At 40.9% G+C, this 22987-nt stretch overlaps 1 protein-coding gene across 1 annotated transcript in view; it reads right to left on the bottom strand.

Moving 5' to 3' along the window:
* Positions 1 to 10527: 10527 nt before the first annotated feature.
* The window catches only part of BAALC (brain and acute leukemia, cytoplasmic), a 16799-nt gene continuing 4339 nt past the window's right edge, over positions 10528 to 22987 (bottom strand). The window contains exons 2-3 of the mRNA XM_010006527.1: positions 13372 to 13541; positions 10528 to 10632 (exon numbers count right to left, since the gene is read on the bottom strand). Of these exons, the coding sequence (XP_010004829.1) occupies positions 10528 to 10632; positions 13372 to 13541 (275 nt within the window). The remainder of the gene's footprint in view (positions 10633 to 13371; positions 13542 to 22987) is intronic.

The raw sequence follows: 22987 nt of genomic DNA, 5'->3' as shown, positions 1-22987 counted from the left end.
GGTGTTCCCCAGGAAGCTGGAAAGGAGGAGCTGATAGGAATGGGCTTTCACAATGTGTGAAAACACCTTCCTCAGAGAAATTAATGGATTGCTGTGCAGCTCACAAGAGCTGTTCATTACATGCTGCTGATGCTCTCTCAGACATGCCCTGAGGCATATCACAGAGGTGTCTGTGCCAGGCTGGGAGGTCTGTGGGGTGGCAGAGCTCTCTGTAGGGCAAAGGGAGAGAGACACAGTTAGGAACACCTCAAGGAGCAGCTCCTGGGCCAAAGCCCAGTTTTATTGCAGAGGGAACTGGTTGTTTCATTCCCATGTTGACTGGCAGTGAACATGCACATGTGCATATGTATAATGCAGATGGTCTGGGACTAGCATCTAGGAGCAAGTACTGGAGAAAAGTGATTTAGCAGAGTAGATTCACCTCGTGATAAAAATGCACTTGTAATATGGAATGCCAGTGAGAGATTATTAGAGGGAATTGAAAAATACCTATATAGTGCAGGCTTTAGAAGCTGCTTTCTTACCATGGATGCAAGTAATTACTGCATTGTAAGAAAACACATGCAGACAGATAAGCAGGGATTTCCACTGCATGCCTGCTGGGAAATGTGGCCCAGTACATATTCTGGAAGTTAATCTGTTGTATTTCATTAATTGTTCTTCCAAACTGTCAAAAGATTGCCATGATATCAACGACAGTCAAGGGACATAAAACCTGTATTTGCTAGGTGTGAAATCCCAGCGAGAGTAGTAAAGTATTGCATTCCAGGAATGGGTGTAAAATACTTTTCTCAGCAATGATTTAAAATATTTTTGTTCATCTGAAAGATGGTTTTAATTTGGAAACATGAATAATCAATATCATTTGCACAGTGTTATACCTGTCCATTAATATTGAATTCCATATATCCAAATGGCTCTCAGAGGTGATGATACTACTTGTGTGGGGTTGTAGCTGCAGAGTGAATCAATGAGAAGAAATTTTGCTCCTGTGCTTGACAGTTCTGATCATGAACCTTTAGCTTCCCCAGGTCCACATCTGAATTGGTAAAATTATGCTCTCTATTATATAATGACTTGCCTAATAACATGCTGCAAAAATTATGTCATATTAATCCTCTGAATGAAGTGGGGAAAAATGTCTGGGGCGGGGGGAAAGAATTTTAAGGTAGATGCCACAGCTTTTTTATGGACATGGGCAAAACTCAGCACCTCCTGTTTTAGGATTAAATCAGCCCTTCAGCCCTTGAGTCAGGCAATGGAACATTAAGCAATTTGCTGAGCATGACCTGGAAAGTTCTACCAGCTTTGCATGAACAAACCCAATAGTTTTGTTTCTGGTGTGAGCAGATATGAATGGACATAAATATTTTCATGCCTTTTGCATTTGACAGCTCCTCATAGCTGATAAAGAACAGGTGGCTAATTAGCTATGGTGCCTTTTCTTAAGCTGCTTTTTGAGTGTGAGCAAATTGTTCTTTCTATCCATGCAGTAATACCCAAGACATATTTTGCTGTATCCAAATATGTGGGTGTTTTGCAAAGGTTAATGGAAATTAAATTAAAGCTGAACAATACTGACTATAATGCAAGAATGTGCAAGTAAGGCCAATCAATACAACTGGCTCAGTCTTGGCCTCTGACACCGCTTGCTTTCCTTCTCCTTCAACCCTATGTTTTTCATAAGCAGACGCCCACAGGAATATAAAACTGCTTGTTTCAAACACTCTAGCAAGGATGGATTTACAGAAGCATTCCACTGTTCTTGCTCAGGACTTAAACAATATTCAATCCTCCAGAAAGAAAAGAAAAGCTATTATACTCTCTCTGTTTCTTTTTTGCTTATCAACATCCTACTTCTACTGTTAAAATTAAGAGTATTTCTTGTGTTTTAGTGTTTGCTGAGTTTTTCTGTGCCAGCAGGTATTGCAAATAAATCTTAAATTTTATCCTGGTGAAGTGGCAGGTGTTAACTAGTGTATTTTCTAGTGAATAAGCTCATTTTTTATTCTACATTAATTATACAACTTTGTAATTAGTTTACGGCTGGGCATGAGCATGGCCTTGACCTCTGGATAATATGCACAGGCAATCCGGGATCAGATAGGAGGACTTGAAAACCCCAGGAAGATAAGGGTACAGAATGAGAGGTCTTGAACCACGGCATCTTAGACCACCATATCTTATTTCTGTCTGCTACTTTTTCACATTCTTCACGAGAAAATCCAGAAAGGAGGTACCTGGGATGGCACTAGTGCAATGGGGGATGCTTGGTCTGATGACACTGAAGGCTTAATTTTGAAACATCATAGTGTACCAAGTTCTTCAAAATATGAGGCCAAATTTGCCTCACAGCAGAATGGAAAAGTAGAGTGGATGCATGGTGTGCACAGCCTTGTAGATCACTTAACTCCTCCTAAATTTTCATTTTAGAAATGTCACCTCAGCACATATTTCCCAGATGCATGAGAGGAACGGAGTCCATTAAACCCCAACTGCTCTGGGGGCTTCACCTGCAATGAGTTCTCCCCCTCCATCTCTTCTGCAGCAACATGGACTCTGCTTGCAAGGCAACATTTGACCCCAAATTCAAAGTGTCCTGTTTGCAGGGTCCCCTTGGGTTTTTACAACTGGACTGTGGCTTTCATGTGTCCCCAAATCCTTTTGCCTTTCGGCACTTCTGAAAGCTGTTCCTTTGTACCAGTCTTCCTTTTCCACAGGAAACAAATCAGTTGCAGTGTCAGCATCTTGGCAAGGAATCAAGGAGAACAAAAGAGAACAAGTGACTTGACAGACAACACCCAAGGCACAGGCAATTAGGATGGGGATGATATTTCTGCAAGAGCAACTCCTTTCTGGCACTAAGTAAAATATCTTAAAAATTTAGTGTAAATTTAAAAAAAAAAAAAAAAGTGCTACCTGTGAAAGTTACGAGTTTACTTTTATGGGACAGGTTAAACAACCCAGCAGCTATTTTCTCCCTCCTGTGTTTTCCATAGAAGCAAGGACATTTTTATTAGCTATGTATTCCAGTTGCCTTATACAACACCTGCACTGAATAAAGAGGGAGAATAAACCATGACCCCTTTATTCTCCCTACCTCGCTAATTCTGCTGGCCATGAAGGAGGCTGCTGGCTGCTCATCCTTTGCTGCTGGAGTCCTGGAGACCACAGATCTTTTCAACAGGCAGTTAACAGCTTTGCTGCTAGTATGGGCCATGCAATTTCTCTAGCAGGTGCTTTGTTCTGTTTTCTTCTGCGCTGTGCTAGGCTGCTGTTATTTCCACATGACCAGGTTTATTTTCTTTTAATCTTTGCAGAGGTGCTGAGTAGAATTTGTCATTATTTCATATATAATTTTTTTTTAGTGTCACAGAAAGCTGTAAACACTGTAGATTTATCACTTTTAATGGGGACTTAATGCAGAGCCCTCACTAAGGTCGTGTCTGTATTTGTATGTTACTGGGGTGCATATAAAAAAGAGCTTTTTGTACCTGCTGTGTGCAGCAGTGAAGCCCCCAAGGAGGATTTGCTTTTTTCTCTCTCTTGTGGTACTTTTTAATCCTCCTCTCTCATTTGTTTAACTTTGTAGCAGTGTTGCACACTTATTTTACCACATTCCAGGAGGGTCTCAAACACAGCAGGTGTTAGTAGCATCTTGCGCAGGAAGACCATACAGCTGTATCAGCCATACCTGAAATGCTTAATGCTTCTGCCTGAGGAAACAGCTAAATCCTGAAGCCTAACTGGGATTGACTCTATACATTGTCTCACTTGATTTTTGACAGTAGCATTTTAGATAATGCCTTTCTGCTGAATATAGCATGTCCTGTAGCCAATCCTACAGAATGATAGAATCAGAACGTGTGGGGTTGGAAGGGACCTTTAAAGGATATCTAGTCCAGTCCCTCTGTAGTGCACAGGGACTTCTTTAACTAAATCAGGTTTCTATCTGAGCACTGAAGTGTTTGCCATGATTCAGAAGTACATGGTTTTGGTTTTGAATATTTGAATATACACCTTCCCTGTCTATTGCTATGCCATACAGATTTTTGCTGATCTCAAAGCATTCCTCACCAACAGAACACTCCTAATGTATGGAATCTTTCTTCTCATTAGCCAGCCTTTGTTATTGTTGTTGATCATACTTCCTATGTCATGTTGCAGAGAATGACTCTCTTTTCAGACCAGTGTCTCAGTCTGTGTTCTCACACAGTAAGCTGAGCAATCAATCTCCTGGGTGCCACTGTTAAAAATGACAATGAATGACAAACAGTTGGCATTACCACCCAAGGAGAAGTGGGGCTTTCATTACATGAGTGTGTCATGCCTGATATGAGAATGTATCTCCCTTCCCCAGAGTCATATTTGGATAAGCTCTGAGTAGTACAAGACTAATATTGTAATGTCAGATGCCTTTTTTGCTCATAGGTTACTTAGGGAAGACCTTATTGGGGAAAAAGAGGTTCCAGAAAATTCAGTAGAACTGGTGTTTCTGTGGCTTATGGTGGAATAACATACAAAGTGAAGAACTGGTTGACCAGACAAGTTATCTCTGTCTACTGTGATCTTAAAAATCTTTCTAAACAAGATGTCAAGTGATTCTCAAAATTTTTTCTTTTCTAGAATTAATTTTTCCAACTTCCCCTTACATCCATTTCTTCTTGTGTTCTTCCCAGTGGATGTAAAGGAAGACAAGCCTGCTTGCCTTTTGCCCCGGGCAGACAGGCTTCCTCGAGCTCTCCCAGAGGACTGTGCCTCCGAAGCTGCCAATGGCTTTTCCTGGTCTCCTCCTGATCTTAAGAGGGAGCTATTAGAAAGAGCCGAGTGCTTCAGCTGGGACCTTCCTGAGGCTGTGTAACAGGGAAGGATTACCTCAGCAAATACCCAATTTGCTATTTATAGTCAGCTCTGAGTTATAACCGAGTTCTTTGTCTCCCCTCTCCCCCCAGTAACATGACACCTTGTGGAGAAAATGCTTTGGATTCTGTCTCTTCCACTTCTGCCATGACAGCAACCACAAACTCTCCTGTTCATAATTATAGAGCTATAATGCCTCTCATTTTTTTACTATTTAAGCCTGCTTTGGCAAATACAGAAACTTCTTATGTGGAATATATGTATTTTCATTTCTTTGATGTGACAGCACAATCCAAGAGCCACAGCCTGAGAACATCAGATACAGAAATATTCTGATTCCATGAAGAAAGGGGGTGGGAACCATTCATTATACCTTTGCAGTCTTTGGTCTTGGCTCTTAAAGATAAATCAACAACAAACACAGGAATGTAAAATGCACAGAGTGAACAGACACTTTAAAAAAGTTCTTTATTTTCATTTTCACACACCAGAGGTCTGTGCTGCCACCCAGCATGACCTGGACAGGATGGAGAGTTGGGCAAAAAGGAACTTAGTAAGATTTAACAAGAGCAAATGTAAGGTACTGCACCCAGTGCAGAACAACCCCATGCATCAGGACAGGTGAGGGGCTGATGTGCTGGAAAAGTAGCTCCAAGAAGGATCTTAAGAGTCCTGGTAGACAAAGAGCCAGAAATGTGCCCTCACGGCCAAGAAGGCCAATGGTACCTTGGGATGCATTAGGAAGAGTGTGGCTGGTAGGTCAAGGGAGGTCATCCTTCCCTTTATTCTGCCCTAGTGAGGCCACAACTGGAATATTGTGTTCTAACTCCGGGCTCCCCAGTTCAAGAGAGACAGGGAACTACTGGAGAAAGTCCAGCAGAGGGCAACAGAGATGACTGGGGGATTGGAGCATCTCCCTTACGAGAAAAGGCTGAGAAAGCTGGGACTCCTGAGCCTGGAGAGGAGAAGGCTGAGAGGAGACCTTATTGATGTCTGTAACTATCTAAAGGGTGAGTGTAAGGAGGATGGAGTCAGGTTCTTTTCAGCAGTGCCCAGCAATAGGACAAGGGACAATGGGCACAAACTGGAACACAGGAAGTTCTATCTGAACATGAGGGAAAACCCTAACCCTAACCCTTTAGCAGGGGAGCTGGGACTAGATGATCTCTAGATGTCCCTTCCAACACCAATGAATCTGTGATTTTGAAGTTCAATCTTCAATAATGTGCAGATAAAATGAAGAGTACAAAAAAAAAATGCTTCCTTAGTCTAGTTTGAATTTGGAGAGATTATTCATCACTTACAAATAAAACCAGACCTACTTTTTCAAACACCAGTTCTGCACACAAATTATATAGCCCATTCTTTTCGTAAGGTGTGTAAATTCGATTTCAGTTCAAACATTAAAATATCTCATACTTGGGTGTCATAATTAAAAACACAACTGAAAGGTTCAGAAAACCCCATGCTTGTACTGCAGAAGTACTCACTGAAGACATCACACTGTACACACACACACACACACATGAGCATATTCATATGTTTATATATGAACATATCAGAGGATAAAAGATACTTGTTTTCTGGTTTGTATGGGACCTTAGTCACTTAGCTAACAAGAATACGTTTAACCCAGTATTCATATGTTGCATACACAATTATAGTTTCCTATTTTTTCAGTAAAAGATAATTTCTGTCACACAGTAAAATTATGTTTCTTTCAGTCAAGGTCATAGAGTCATGGTAAAGTCATGAAATACATGAAAGAAGCATAAGGGACAAGGTGAAGGAATATTCAAAGGTAAAATTGCACTGAGTCATTGAAAAGATGAACTTTCCAAATTATGTCTATTAGTAACTAACCAGTTAAAAAATTCTTTTGTAACAATGTGCTGACCAGAGGCACCTGATAGCTTGGACCAATTACCAGAGGAAAGCCTCCAGTGCTGCACAGGGCATTGCTGTGTCTTTAACTAATGTCCACTTTCTTTTGAGTGATCCCATTTCTCAACATACTGGCAGATAATTTATCTTATACATACACGCACATCAGAGGAAAATCCTATCTATGTGTTGTGTTGGAATTGTGGAGTAAGTAAGTTTGTTTCTGCATAAAACCTGAGCTCAGGTAAAGCATAAAAACTCACCCAATGTTGGCAAATCATTTCAGCAGAAAGTGTGTTGCTTCAGTGTAGCTTTAGAAATCCTCTTGTGCAGCCAAGGGATATGGAACAAATTAGGTGGTATAGTATCTTTTGGGGAAAATTCAATTTCAAAAATCCCAACATATAAGATGACAGAGATGTGTGCACATCTTTTATCTAAAAGTTTATGCCTTCTAATATGATTATTTTATTCCCTGTGTTTGAGCCATTTATGTTTGAAAGATGCTACACAAAGAACTGACCCTGTAAATAAGACTCTTCACTCCTAGGAAGGCCACCTGGAATGAAGATGTCCAGATGATTCTTTGAGCTTGCTTCTTCCACCAAAACCAACACAGGAATCTATTTTTAGAACTTTAAATTGTCTTAAGCAGCACAGACTAGATTCTGTCACCCTTAATTACAGAGAGTGGTATGTTATTTCATAAACAAATTAGTTGTTTCCACTGATGGTTGTCTCTAGTAGAAAGCAAGTAAATAAAACATAAGTATAACCCTATCTATGCAAATAGGCAGGATCCACATCTCCACAACATGTTCTTAGTTTTATTAAGGTCATTGGAAGCTTACACATCAAGAACTAAGAAGCCACCTACAACACAATGTTTTTTATTTTCAGTTACCATCTGATGAATAAGAACGGTAATGGGTGACATGAGCTTATGAAGTTGCTTGTAACTAGACAGTTTCTACCACAGAATTTGGATCCAGTCTTGAAGTGCCCTAAGGTTAATTTTCAGGATATAAACAGGTTTATGGGATCTTGAAGTAGCTCAGGAAAGTTATCATAAGCAGTGAGAGGAGTCACCCAGGTCAGTCAGCCTTCATGCCTCCACAGATGCCACCCTGACGGGGGATGCAGTCAACATAAGCATGTTCTGTGGTACTGCCCAGATCATCATGCACCAAGGCCACCTCCTGCTAACCAACCTGTCACACCTCACACTCTGAGTGTGAGACTCGAAACTACCTCTCTGCTGACTGCCTGCATGCAGCTGGGGCTATTTCTCACAGCAATGCTCTGGGCAGCACTGGAAGCTTTCCTCTGTTGTGTGACCCAAGCCATCAGATGCATCTGGTCAGCACACAAGTACAAAGTCATTTCTTAGCTAGTAAATAATCTCACTGCCAGGACTCCTTTGTTCTTGCATCTACTCATCCTTATGTGATATCCACCCAAGGCAGCTGTGAAAAAGCTTCATAGACAATGAACCTTCCCTTCTGTCTTCCTTCAAAATCATAGAATCACAGAAAAGTTAAGGTTGGAAGGGACCTTAAAGACCATCAGGTTCCAACCCCCCTGCTATGAGCAGGGACACCTCACACTAGACCAGGCTGCACAAGCCTCATCCAACCTGGCCTTAAACGTCTCCAGGGAGGGGGTACAACAACCTCCCTAGGCAACCTATTCCAGCACCTTACTACCCTCATGGTGAAGAATTTCTTCCTCACATCCAACTTAAATCTATCCTCTTTCAATTTAAAACCATTACCCCTTGTCCTATCACTATCTTCTCTGATGAAAAGCCCCTCCCCAGCTTTCCTGTAGCCCCTTCAAGTACTGGAAGGTGCTATAAGGTCTCCCCAGAGCCTTCTCTTCTCCAGGCTGAACAGCCCCAACTCTCTCAGCCTGTCTTTGTAGCACAGGTGCTCCAGCCCTTTGATCATCTTCATGGCCCACAAGAGCATCATTAATAGCTTTCTGTAACATTCCTGTATCATATGGGTTTATACTGCACTCTCTGCCAGTAAATCATTTGAAACAGAAGCAGGTTCATCTTCTGCTCTACACAAATAATGCAGAATCCTGAATGTGTGCTTTTGATTAGGTCAGTACCCAGCCACCAGAAATGCCTATTTCTAAATTAGTATTAGTGAGCTGATGCAGTCACTGTTCATTGTTAGAGTTAGTCAAGTCCTTTCCTGTACTATGATGTTGCCAGCAAGTTCGCAGAGAGCCACAACTTGGAAGGACATAAGCAGACTGCCATTGTCTAACCCATACAACATTATTTTTAATAGTTTTTAGTTTTCCTACGTAAACATGCAGCACAAGATCACTTACCAGTTAACACAATGACCTGCAGAAAGCTTAGCATAAGTTCTTTGCCCCTTTTTAGGACATCTAAAAATAAGTATTTCTTATAAATATGCCACTGTATGCAAAAACCTCACACTGACTCTGGATTTCAGTTTGCCTTTGTGACAGGATAATTAATAAGCAATTCCCTATTGCATAGAGTTGTTGTGCTCCAAGGGAAGCATTAAGTTATCACACACCTAGCAGCAAGTTATTAAAATTATCCTAATATGTAATAAATTAGGATTCAATCCCATAATGCTATTTATACTTATTTGCCTATGTGTAAAAAGGACTTCTTGCAGTTCATCTGTGGAGTTTCTCCCCAACACCACCTGTTTGCTGTGAACAACTCCTGAATAGTTATGGTCTTCTAAGATTACTCATGTATCACTGATATGACCACTAAATTTACTTCTTTTATCTTCATAAATGTACAAACTCACAAAGAATATGTATTATTACTCCTATATTAAGAAGTACTATGTTGAATTAATTCCTGGGCTTTACTGCACTGAACATTTCTATTACTTTTAGCTGTATAATTATGGTAAAGATGAAGTACTATAATACAGGATGCTTACAATGCAATTAAGTAAGTTGTTCACAGCAAATCAACTATATCCAATCAAATAAAGTTAATTTTTGGAGCTGTCATTGGAATATGGTTTTAAGATTTATGGTTATTTTCATGTAATGTTAATTATTATTTTTTTCCAAGTCAGTTTGGGCCTCAACATAATTAAAGGGGCATGTATAAAATAAGCAATTAGCCAGAACCATACCTGTCAGCTAAGACTAGGAATTTTAAGTAAGACTGATCAATATGAAAGTTACTGGTTTGAAGATCTAAATTATGCCAATAGAGAAAATAAAGCTAAGTCATTAAAAGATTGATATTAAAAAAGTTACTATATGACTTTACTATATATAACCAATATAGGTAGTTCAAAAGAGATTTAGTGGAAGTCACCTATATGTCTCTGAGATCTCTGGGTTTGAGATATATGAAAGCGAGTGCTTTCAAGGAACTCTGTGGGTTTGAGTGCACACAACTTGAAACCACTTACAACTAAAAATGCAGATTCCCTTGTTAATTTACTGTTTTAAATTGCAATGAACTGTACCTCTCATCACTCAGCCTCATTCTAATAGCAATGCAGAGCAGGGCATGCACAGAGAGATAACAAAGGACTTAGTAAAAACCAAATGGCTTGAATTTTGGCATACGAAAAATGGCATCTGAACATCCTACAGTGTCTGCAGCTGGTTTCTACAAGACATGTCTCTGAAGGCACTCAGCAGCAGCTCCCTGCTGTATTCAACATGGAATATTTGGAGATCTTCATATTTTCAGCAACTGGTGGCATTTAAAGTGCAGCGAAGCATTCTTAGGTCCATCCTCACTTGTGCTTTGCTTCATTAATTGACACATTTCTTTGTTTTCCTTCTGTCACTTTGTCTGATGCTTTTTGTAACATTAATAGTGACTTCTTTTGCAGACATTTTCTGTGTGTCCCATTTACTCTGTAAAAGTTTTAAACAGTAAAGTGAGTTCCACACTGACAGGACAAAGAGTCATTGACAATTACCTCCTAACTTCTGGAAAGTTCTGTTTACTAAACAGAATGCCTCCAGCATTCACCACACAGTACTGCCATGTGGAGCAGCTTCCTCATTCTGCATGGCTGCAAGCTTTTATAACCACTGCAAAGGTTCTGGATGTCAGTAGACTTTGGATCAACCCTCCTGGCCATCGTTACCATCTCTGCACGTGTGTGTTCCAAAAAGCAGAGCAAATAAATCTGGTTTCAGCCCAGAAGCAGAAATTAGATGTTCCTTTTGATGTCACTGGGAGTTGAGGGTGATGTCTGAGACAGAATTTTCTCTACTCTTTTATGTTTCCTACATGAAGATATAGTTTCAAAATAACACTTAGTTCTGCCTGCAGTTAGGACCCAAGTTCAATATGTACCTGTCAGAGCTTCATCAGATTGCTTTCAAGTATTTTAAAAAGTCAGTCTGAGGTTTGCAAACACATCGTTCACTTAAATCAATCCTTCTCCATTTCCTAGTCTGTGTCTTTCTTGGCATAACCATAGAATCATAGAATGCCATGTTGGAAGGGACCTCAAGTATCATCTGGTCCAACCTTTCTAGGTTATAGTATAGTTTATATGAGATGGCTCAGCAGCCTCTCAAGCTGAGTTTTAAAATTGTCCAATGTAGGGGAATCCAACACTTCCCTTGGGGGATTATTCCAATGTCTAACAGTTCTCTTGCTTGTTAATTAAAATTTCACATAATTGCCAAAATGGAGTGAGAGGAGGCTGGCTTATGTGACTGGAGCATTAAACCTGCTGACTACAACCTGTGTAGGAACAGGAGTGTGTGTCCAAAAGCAAAGCTGAGTGGGAAGGAGACTGTGACCCATTTAGCTGTTAAATACAGAGATAAGCAACACACTATCCTGTTTAATAACAGTAAACTGGCTGAGTCTAGCAAAGGACACTCAGAACTGGGCTGATAGAGGCACAGAGCTGAGTTAGGTGGTTTTTATTATTTTATTTCCAGTGTTTCATGAGACATTTTTACAAGAAAACAATGTCAGGTAAATTAATCATCAATTACATGGTAACGATGACAGGTGGAATAATGTCTAGTGAACTTCCCCTGACCTGAATGAAAATGTACATATTAATCTGTGGGCAAAAACTGGGGATCACATTTGCTGGTGTGTATTACTTCAGATTTCTGCAGCCTGAATACCCCTGCTGCTCAGCTATTGATTCCCCCAATGTTCCTGTTCACACAAGGAGTCTGCAAAGACTACACATATAATGAAAATCAAACCAGGTTATTGTCACTCGGTGACATAATCTGGATATTACCTTTGCTTTTGGGGTGCTTGACCATTATTTTGCCCTCACTGGTATTAGGACTCCTTTCATACTTTGCAGATGTCAGGAATCCACACTTCACTGAGTAGTCCCCTTACAGTCAACATTCACATTATTAATATGCTGTGGGAATTTTCCCATGCTTCCTGGGAAATCTAAACACAGAAGTAATTTTTCAATCGCTTACAACATTAGACAAGCAATTTTCTCCAACAATATGTCAGGTACACACTAGAATTCTCAAGTGTGGCCAAATCTCTTGCAAATTGGATTAATAATTACGTTAGTTCTGTTCAACCATATCCAACCCGACAAATTAATTCTTCTTTGTGAGCAAATGCTATGACAGGCATTTATTGAATGAACATTTATGCTGTTTTTCATTTACAGCAAAGCCATGGTCCTAGGCTTTATGCTGATGTGAAATATGTCCCTATAGGTCTGGAGCTACAGTATCTTGTGTGAAAATACAGCAGGATCCATGGCACCAGGAAATATTTCTGTGCTACAGAAGTGCCAAAGGCAGTGTAGTGAAGGTATAAAATAAACACACATCTACCAATGTTTGTTTGTTAGCAAAGGAAAGGGGAAGTTCCCTTTTTCATTTTTCAAAAACTCCCTGGGTTTAATTTTGCCTCTCAAGGACGTGACTGCCATGAGGGGACAGCCTCTTACGGGGTAGGTGTAGCAGTTCCACCACACACCATGCTGAGACATCTTCCCATCTGAGAAACTGAGGAAGCAACTGTAGGTTTTGGGTTACTTTCCTCTGCAGCAGCTGCTACATAAACAGGGCAGCAAGTGGGAACCTATGAAAGATGGGCAGCTAGGAGAGAAGGAGTCTGGGCTTTGGTCTAGACATAAAGCCTTGGGGTTTTGTACATTATTTTTACACTGGGTGATCCTTCCACAATGTAGGTGAGGGTCTGATCCAAAGCCTAGTGAAGTTATTTAAGACTCCTATTGACCTTCTCAGGCTTTGTATCCAGATCCAGCCTTGAATGAACTTGGGTTCGTGCAGTGCACATAATTTAAGCAAAGCAGCAATTAAGAAAAAACACGTTCCCTCTCAGATAATTAAACAGTTTGCACAACACATGCCACAACTAGACTGAGTTGGGGTTTTTTGCTGTAACAAGTGTGTGTTATTCCAATCGCCAAATAAACCATTAGTTTTGTGGCCATTCAGGCATGAGATGTTGTCAGAGGTGCTGGGCTCCAGCAGGCTGTGGTTGTGGTGCTGCTATTTTCTCTTCTCCCAAGGCATTAAATACAGTTAGACTGCAGCGAGGAAGACTGTCACAAAAATAAGTTTGACCTGGCTGAAGCTAGTGCTGAGCGTCAGGGAATACAATTGCACTCTTACCTCTGCTGCTTTGAAGCCATTCTGCCTCTGTGTTGTAGCTCCCGTGCCATGGACCATGGGGAATGAACACTGAGCACCACTGTTGCTTCTCTTCTCGGTGTTCAGCAATCCAGCTGTGGCTGATGCTGCAGCCATACTTGTCTGAGCTGACTTTCCATCCTCCAGAACACCTAGTAGGGACACATTAAATTGGGTGATTAATACAGAGGAGCAGTGTGTAACTGCAGCTGTGGCTTCCCTCTACTTCTCCACTTTTTTTGTGATAGCACAAGTCATGGAAGGTGCTACAGGGTGTGCAGTCTCCCTCCTTTTGTCACCTTAATCCTCACACTTGCCATCATTTGGCCTTTCTCCTACAGTTCACTGCTCTTTGGAATGCTGGCTCCAAAAATGTGGACAACTGGTTAATAAGTGCAGCGTATCAGTAGCCTTTTGGTCACCTGCAGATCTCCTCTGGCTTCTCCACACACACAGCTGCTTGTATGACCAAGGGTTTAACTAAGGACCCAGAGGGGCTTCCCTCAAATCTGTCTCAGTTCTGGTAAACAAAGGGGTTAGATGTATGACAGATGACTGTGATATGGCTGGAGAGATTACTCTATTTATGGCCTTGAAGATTTTTTTTAAATCAGAAGTCGAGGAAAGAAATTCAGGAAACATTTATGTCATACTGTGTCAACTATCAGTAATCAAATCAATGCTTCATTTGTTTTCTGCTCTAGCTGTGTGGATAAGGCATGCATTGTACAATATTATACTGGCCAGTCTAAAAAAAAATTCTCATCTTATTGTATTAATAAAAATCAGTTGTCATTTATAGTGACTGCAGAGCACTAACATCTGGTTGCAACATCGGGTCTCAAATCCATATACAGAAAGAGCAAGTGGGATGAATGACTGTAGCTTTCAATTTTATTTTTGGCAGAGCTCATTTGTAACAAGTGCTCCTGTTCAATTTGAGCTTTACATTCAAATAGAAAATGGAAGATTTACTAACTGGCAACACAGGTATCAAAACTGGAGTAAGCAGCAAGAAATCACAGGGAAAACTAAAGATGAGGAAATCACAATTCATTGCTACTCGAAGTGTGCACTGTGTCACCCAAACATTCCACCAGGTATCAGGTGGGAATTCAAGCACAGTTTTAAGGGTATTAAAAAGGAAGACAACTCCTTAATTCTTTCCCAGAAATCTGTAAGAAAAGCTGCTTTATCAGTAGAAAGCAACATCAGTAGCAGCTTGCAAAGGCAATGGCTGAAATCAATAAAGCTTCAACCAAGTATTTAAAGTCTTGATATTTAAAATATCAAAAGTTGTCTAACACTGAAGTAGTCTAAGCACAAACCAGTCACTGCATTTCCCTGAGCTGTCAGAAGATGGTGGTAGAGTTTTCCTAAGACAGGGTAACTGGCAGTGGTGGTCAGGAAGAAGAGCGCTAAATTATCCACTCTTTTAATAGGAAAAGGCTTGAGTTGCAATTTTAAAGTATTACACTACGTTTTATTTTTAAAAAACAATAGAATCACAGAATGTCTTGGGTTGGAAGGGACCTCTAAAGGACATCTAGTCCAACCCCCCCTATGATAAGCAGGGACATCTCACACTAGAACAGATTGCTCAGAGCCCCATCAAGCCTGACCTTGAATGTCTCCAGGGATGGGGCCTCCACCACCTCTCTAGGCAACCTGTTCCAGTGATCCCCCACCCTCCTATTAAAGAATTTTTTCCTCATGTCCAAACTAAGTCTATCCTTCTCTAGCTTGAAACCATAACCTCTTGTCCTATCTATGACAAGATAACCCACCTGGTCTGTGAGGGAAAGACAATGAATGTTGTCTACATGGATTTCCATAAAGCCTCTGACACTGTCTCCCACAGCATTCTCATGAAAAATCTGGCTGCTCATGGCTTTGATGGGCATACACTCTGCTGGGTAGAACGCTGGCTGGATGGCCTGGCCCAGAGAATGGTAGTGAATGGAGTTAAATCCAGCAGGAGGCTGGTCACAAGTGGGGTTCCTCAGGGCTCAGTATTGGAACCACTTAAGAACTTTATCAATAATATTGACAAGGAGATAGAATGCACCTCAGTAAGTTTGCAGATGACACCAAGTTGGGAAGGAGTGTTGATGTGCATGAGAACAGGGAGGCTCTACAGAGACTCGGACAGAACAGATTGATGGGCCAATGTCAACTGTATGAAGCTCAACAAGGCCAATTGCCAGGTCCTGCACTTGAGCCACAACAACCCCATGCAATGCTACAGCCTTGGGAAGAGTGGCTGGAAAGCTGCCCAGCAGAAAGGGACCTGGGGCTTCTGGTTGATAGACAGCTGAATATGAGCCAGCAGTGTGCCCAGGTGGCCAAGAAGGCCAATGGCATCCTGGCCTGTATTAGAAATAGTGTGACCAGCAGGACCAGAGAGGTAATTGTCCCTCTGTACTCAGCATTGGTGAGGTCACACCTCAAGTACTGTGTCCTGTTTTGGGCACCTCAATACAAGAAGGACATCAAGGTGCCAGAGCATGTCCAAAGGGCAACAAAACTGGTAAAGGGCCTTGAGAACAAGTCTTATGGGGAGCATCTGGGGGAGCTGGGGCTATTTAGTCTGAAGATAAGGATGCTGAGGAGAGACCTCATTGCCCTCTACAATTTCCTGAAAATTGCTATAAGGTCCCCCCAGAGTCTTCTCTTCCTCAGCCTGTCCTCATAAGAAAGGTGCTCCAGCCCTCTGATCATTTCCATTGCCCTCCTCTGGACGTGCTCCAACAGGTCCATGTCCTTCTCGTGCTGGGGGCACCAGATCTGGATGCAGTACTCCAGGTGAGGTCTCACAGGGCAGAGCAGAGGGGCAGAATCACCTCTCTCGATCTGCTGGCCACACTTCTTTTGCTGCAGCCCAGGATGTGCTTGGCCTCCTGTGCAATTGCACATTGGTGGCTCATGTCCAGCTTCTTATCCACGAGTACCCCCAGGTCTTTTTCTACAGGGCTACACTCTAGCATGTCTTTCCCCAGTATTGATATCATAATTCAGTCCTTGGAAGCTGCCTTGTCTGCTAGATACAAAAACTAAAGTCGTTCTCCAATCTAAATCGATGGGCAACTTCACATGAGACAAGAGCAAACCTCATCTCTCCCGCATCTTCTCGAAGTTCAGACTTACTTGCGGTTTTGGTCTTCTCTCTTCCTGCCACTTCACAGGGCAAGATGAGAGGCAGAAAAAAGACTTGATGCAGAACAGTAAGTGGCACAGGCTGATATCACAGACAAAATCAATAGCTAGGCAGGGAGATGGAGAGGCAACTAGCCATGTGTGGGTCAGGAGTCATGCTGTAGTCTACTGCTTCACCTTGCAGTGGAGTTGTGAGAACAAGCTTGAGCACAGCCTTGAACATGCAGAGTGCTGGAGGCATTACACACTAATTCCACTAATTGACTCCTGGATGTTTCAAACATATATGAATGACGTGTTTTTCCTTCTGTGGAGTCATCCTACTAAATTACTTTCCACCATGTGTCCCTTTGGCCATCTGGAGAAGCATCTGTCAGCTGAAAAGCCACTTTGTTCAAGAACAATTGTTCATCTTGCATCTTTTGGCCGCTCACAGAAAAAAAATAATTATTGTATCAGTCCATTTCTGGAAGATGATGGGAAAAAAACTCAGCCCTGAAAACAGTGTATTTGGTTCATTTTTTTTTCTGTCTTCTGTTAGTTTGCAGCCTGAGCATCCTTGTTGCATCCTGCACTGGAGGGTTGAGACATTTTTTGCAACACTTGTCAGAAATGAACCAGGTATCAACATCTGAGCCTTCCACAATCACTACCACTACTTCTTTGTATGTGTGACCTATTGGTCACCACTACTAGGCTATCCTAGCAGTGCAGAAAGTCTTTCCATTTTATTCCAAAATATGTTTGCTATTCTTAAGTTAAGAAACTTATAGATTTCTTTTTCATTGGCAAACAGGTGACTTAAAGAGTGGGCAACAGTTTAAATGCTTCAGAGACTTGCTCTTTGTACAAACAACTGAGCAGGAAACACAATGAGGATGTCTTAGCAGTGGAAGTAAGGGCACAAGATTTGTTGGCAATTCATAAAATGACACCTGTAATAGACTTGATATATAACCCAAAATTCTTATTTTAAAACACAGATGATGTTACATAAAAGATTAGGAACACATTTGCTTCTTAAATAGCAAATACTTTTAATTGTTGTTTGGGGCTTGCCATAGTACACAGAAAGGTTAACTTTCTCCTGTTCAATCTAGAATTTGGAAGCTAGAAGGGTAGTAATGCTCAGGGTCTTCTTGCCTCAGTGTCCTTTAAAACCAAGCTAACTTTTGAGACATTTATATCATCCTAACAGCATGGGTTTGGTAAATGACCTCCTCAGCCTTTCACTGTAAAGCTTCAGTAGAAATGTACACAAATGGGTCCAGCAATGTTGTTTTCATTCTTATGTTCTTTGCCAGGTCAAACCCTGCCAAGAGTCTGTGGGCGTCCTGAGGCCAGGGAAAACAGCACATCTCCATCACAATGCTCTGTCAAGCCATGGATTTATTTTTAAGTGAACCGGTAAGCCTAGAATATTCTTACAGCTCCATTCCCAAAACCTGAATTTCTGGGGGATCATCAAACCCCCACCAATATGATGATGACCTTTCCCTTGGGAATGGTAGTCAGGGCATGGGGGACTGCCAGGCTGTTCCCATTATGGTGAGGAACGGATGGTAAGAGGCAAGTATTGAGTTGCATGTGATCGGGTTTATGTATAAAGAACATAAACGACTCCTCTCTCGATGGATTCAAGAATACCCAAGCAATGGCCCCACTTCTCACAAGTCTAAGTCTATCATTCCAGCAAGAAACATGCTTAAAAGAATTTGCTCTCCCATGGCACTGCTTACTGTTGTCTTCCTTTTCACTAGCTTGCCAGGCTGCACAGACCAGCTGACTCTTTTGATTTTCTTACCAGCCCTATAGAAATCCTTTAGGCTGCAGTTTGACAAATGCCTTTTTCAGCAGCAGCAGGGAAAAAAAAAAAAAAGTTATTTTAAAATTTAATCAATGCCTAGACTTCATTCATTTCCCACTGACACAGGCAGTTGGACTGGTACAGCTTGGGAGGCAGCCCAGGAATCAAAACAAGCAGCAGAAAGCAGCTTAGTTTGGTGTGCTCCCCAGTAAAACCAGATCCCATCCATCCAGCTACAGAATCACAGAATCTTAAGGGTTGGAAGGGACCTCAAAAGATCATCTAGTCCAGCCCCCCTGCCAGAGCAGGGTCACCCAGAGCACATTACACAGGAATGTGTCCGGGTGGGTTTTGAATGTCTCCAGAGAAAGAGACTCCTCAGTCTCTCTGGGCAGCCTGTCCCAGGGCTCTGTCACTCTCACAGGAAAGAAGTTTTTTCTGATATTTATATGGAACCTTCTATGCTCCAGTTTGCACCCATTGCCCCTACACTTGTTCTTCTCATTGAGTTTCCTTGCTGAGTGATCTAAATCCTCTGGAGACAGATTCACATTGCATCCAACCACCCCTGTGTCAGGGGCCATACATTTGTTTCACCCACTTAGCCTGGATTCACTAAGGATTCCTGTTGCATTACAGGAAAAAAGCAGTATCTCAGAGGCTTCTGAACATGGTGCTGTCCCAGAGGAAGATGTGATATGACTGACTGATTACAAATAAGCTATACAAAGAAACTTTATTTCTCAAATATCTTCCACTAAGAAATCTGATTATTTAGACCAAATTACGGCAGTGCATATAATATTTCATTTTATGCATTTTTAAATTCAAACTTTGAATAGATTTTAAAAAAACAAATTTGCCCAAGTTTTTTCCCCCACTAAAATACTGGCATTAAATTATTGCCCCTTTTTCAAAATTCCCAAATGCATAAGTTCTGGGAAATCTTAATATGGACAGACACCAATTGTAGTTATTGAATTTTACAAATCAAAACTAAAAATCAGTTCCTAGGATACCTGGGCATGTTTCAGCTGTTACCCAATTTAAAGTAAGGGGTTTCAAGAACAGTTTTACAATTATATCAATATGTAATGAACAGCAAGCTACTTAAAATGAGAGATATCTAAATATAAATATGAGGACAGGACAAATCTGTCTCAAATACATCTCCTATGTGGACAACAACAGGCACATTAAAGGAAGTATCAACTCCTAGAAAAAGACATAGATAATAGAACATGAAAATTGTCACTACTAACAAAAAATAGAGGCACATAAACACAGTATAAATTAAATAAACTCTCCAAGAACTGCTGGTACTCATAATTAATGGTTTATTCTAATGTTGAATATTCAGACTGCCAGTAGGACACCAAGTTTTTCCAGTCTTTCTGGGATAACCTCCTACTCCCTCTGCTGTAAATGTAATGAGAAATTCAGTATCTCCAAGCAAATGTCAAAAACAGCTTTTAGAAGGAAGACTCTCAACACACCAATGCTTCTGTGAGCTTACTTCTGTCCCTGCTTTAAAATTGTCTTAATTTATTAAACATAGTTACTATCAGCATGATTCTTTGTGTTTCAGACTATTAAGTCCTGTATTAATCACAGGAAGGACACATGCATTTTGTAAATAACAATTTACTTCATAACAGAATTATAAGCTGTAAATAAAGGCATATTTCAGTTCCTACATGTCACTTGGAAAGCTGATAAGAAATCCACCAATGCATTCAGAGAAATCCATCTGTGATGCCCTTTATTTTCTGCTGGCTGTAACATACTTATGCCCTAATATCTCTCTCTCAGCATCTCCCTCTTTCCAGTCCCATCTCCCACCATGTTCTGTGGGACTTATTTATACGTGCTGACATGTGTTCTGTTGTCTACAATCCTAATAATTTTTAAATTTTGAATGAGTTTTCAGAAATTCCCAGACAGCATGTCTCTGGTATTTTGTAATTTAGGAGACATAAGACTTAAAATTGTACTCTGAAAAGTTGCTCACAGATTTGCAAGCTTACGTTAATTCAAAATAAAGCATGTCTAAATAATGGTTCATGAATCTTAAAAAAAAATCCCAACATTTAAATTAAGAGGGAGAAAGATGTTCACTTTAGTAAACAGGGTTCTCATCACAGAGAAGACAAAGAAAATGTAAAACATGGAATGGAAAATGGAGATGTATTTCTGATTTCTTCTGTTTTATAATGAGAACACTAGTGATGACAAAATCAGTAAGAAGCAGTGCATAGATGCTGCCATGGCTCTTCATACAGCCTGGTTACACCTAGGAATTCAAATGATCCTTTACAAGATTATCTCATGAAGATGAGAAGAAATTTTCAAGCTTAAGATTTAACTCTTTTGAAAGAGTATGGAAAGTAAAGTATGGAAATAAAGCTGATGTGAAGAGACGGAAAATGACATAATTCAGATAGTGAAACCAAAACTGGAACAAAAAGCAAAATAGTGTCATGGATCGACAGCTGGCACAGAGACAGAGGGGAGAAAAGATCTAGGAGGGTCCTACAGGTCCCACAGGTGGGAAGAAGGTGCATCTGCCTGGATCTATTTGCATAAACCTCATCAAAAGAGCAGTATCTTGTTAAGATCCAAAACTGATCTGAAAATGTCTGTGACTGGCAAAAATCCACAATGCTGCAATAGCTAATGCTGGCAAGCAATTCGGAAGGGGTATGAAGCCTCACAGTAGAGAGGCAAAGTTAATCTTAGCCAAAAGGATCAGACCTTTCTGGAGAAAAATATTCCATGTGTGCTTGTCACAATATTCTCCCAAAGCAGGACATGATTCTGACACTACTAGGCTCTAGATATGACCCAGTGCTGCTGACCCTGTGCCATCATGTGCTCTGGTACTGAATAACAAACCTGTATTTGTTTAAAGTGGTTAGCTGTTGATTAGGATGTTGAATTTGTACCTTTGGAATTGACTATGAACAAACCAGTAAGGTTCAATTTTCTCGTTCAGCAACACCCTTTTTTCTTTATTGTGGCTGTTATCTCATGAATAACACATTAGATGCTGTTTTAGAAACTGCCTGCATAAGACACTGCACTAAAATGGACTCTGTGAGTCTTCTCAGTGTTAGAAATGAAATGTAGTGTTGTTTTTGCATTCTAGTGTTAGAAACATAATGTCATGTTTGGTTTATATCCTAATGTTAGAAATATATAGTTTGTTTGAGATAAGTGAGAGATCTGTATATTCTAAGGACACCAGAAGTGGTTTATGGCCCAAGAAACTGAGGGAGTGAATTGGGTTCCACCTGGGGATCTAAACATGGAGAAGGATTTATGGCCCAAGATAAGACCAAACAAAGCCACTTCTATCTTGCTCTCAGGGCAGGATGACACCAGTAGATTTGTTAATTGGGAAGACAGCCCAGGGGGCAAGAAAAGTAAAAATTTTACCTTAAAAGGTAAAAAGTAAACTGCTAGAATGGAATGTGTAAACAGGGGCGGGAAACTTGTAGGATAATTTGAGGCATCGGATAGGTTGTAAACCCTGGAGTACCCAGCCAGTGGGGAAACGGGAGGGAAATTTGCGTCGGGAATAGGGAATATAAACCGTTATTCACCTTACTATGTGTGTGCCTACTTGTTTAGGTCACCCATTCTTGCAAGAATGTAAATAAACTGTGCTTCATTGAAGGATCTGTGTGGGCCTGTTAATTGGCGCGACAAACGTTTCTCACACTCGGTAAAGACAAATGAACGATTTCATCACAACATGCAGTTGCTTCCATACAAAATGTGCATTTGTTACCATCACTTTAATGCTTTTAATGCTACAGAGCAATAATTAGTATAGAGAGCACTGAAATACCTGTTTTCTCTATCTGCTTTCCTGATTTGAAACTATTGATATTTGGGAAAAGAATGCATCTACAGGCCTGAGTGCTGGTGTGCACTTCAGCTGCAGAAATACAAGACAGCACAGGTCCCAGCAAAAATTAATGGAATGGAGGTTGTGACACAAGTAACGTTTATGTCATTTCTTTCAAAGCAGAAGCCTTAGGGGTGAGGCCAGATGCTCAGGAAAATGGCAATGGGTTTTTTTCCTAACAAAGAAGAATACAGAAACTTTCAGACATAGCAGAGAACGGGTTTGTAAGGCAGGATGAAGGATTCAGATGATCTGCAGAGGGAGGACCTGCTGCAGCAAGAAAATGTCTGTAGAAACAGTGTTTTGTATTTATTGAATCAGCAAATATAACACAATAAATTTAATGCCCAGACATTCAGAGAATCCAGAATTATTTGTCAGAACTCTAATTTAATACTAATTTTATATGGTGAAGCAAAACAAACCAAATGTATTTTCATCTTCTACACGTTCTGTATCGGCCTCCAAAATTCCATGGAATCCCTTTTTAGAGATGCCACAGAAGAGCCTCCCCCAAGGCTGGGGACAAGGCAGGGGGAGGAGATCTGTTCTCCTTAGACGAAGCCCTCCATGCACAGCAGGTCCCTCCAAGGCTGACCTGACCCAGGCAGGGCTGAGCCATGGCCCAGCATGGGGCTAGTGTGCCTGCCTCCCCGCTTCCATGGGATGCTGATTTGAACTCAGCTCACCCTTGAGCACAAACAGCCTCTTCATTCTCAGTT

The sequence above is a fragment of the Chaetura pelagica genome, unplaced genomic scaffold (assembly GCF_000747805.2).
Source record: "Chaetura pelagica isolate M959 unplaced genomic scaffold, ChaPel_1.0 scaffold76, whole genome shotgun sequence".
In the NCBI taxonomy this organism is placed as follows: Eukaryota; Metazoa; Chordata; class Aves; order Apodiformes; family Apodidae; genus Chaetura; species Chaetura pelagica.
The sequence above is the reverse complement of the archived record's forward strand: the minus strand, read 5'-3'. Positions and strand labels throughout refer to the sequence as shown.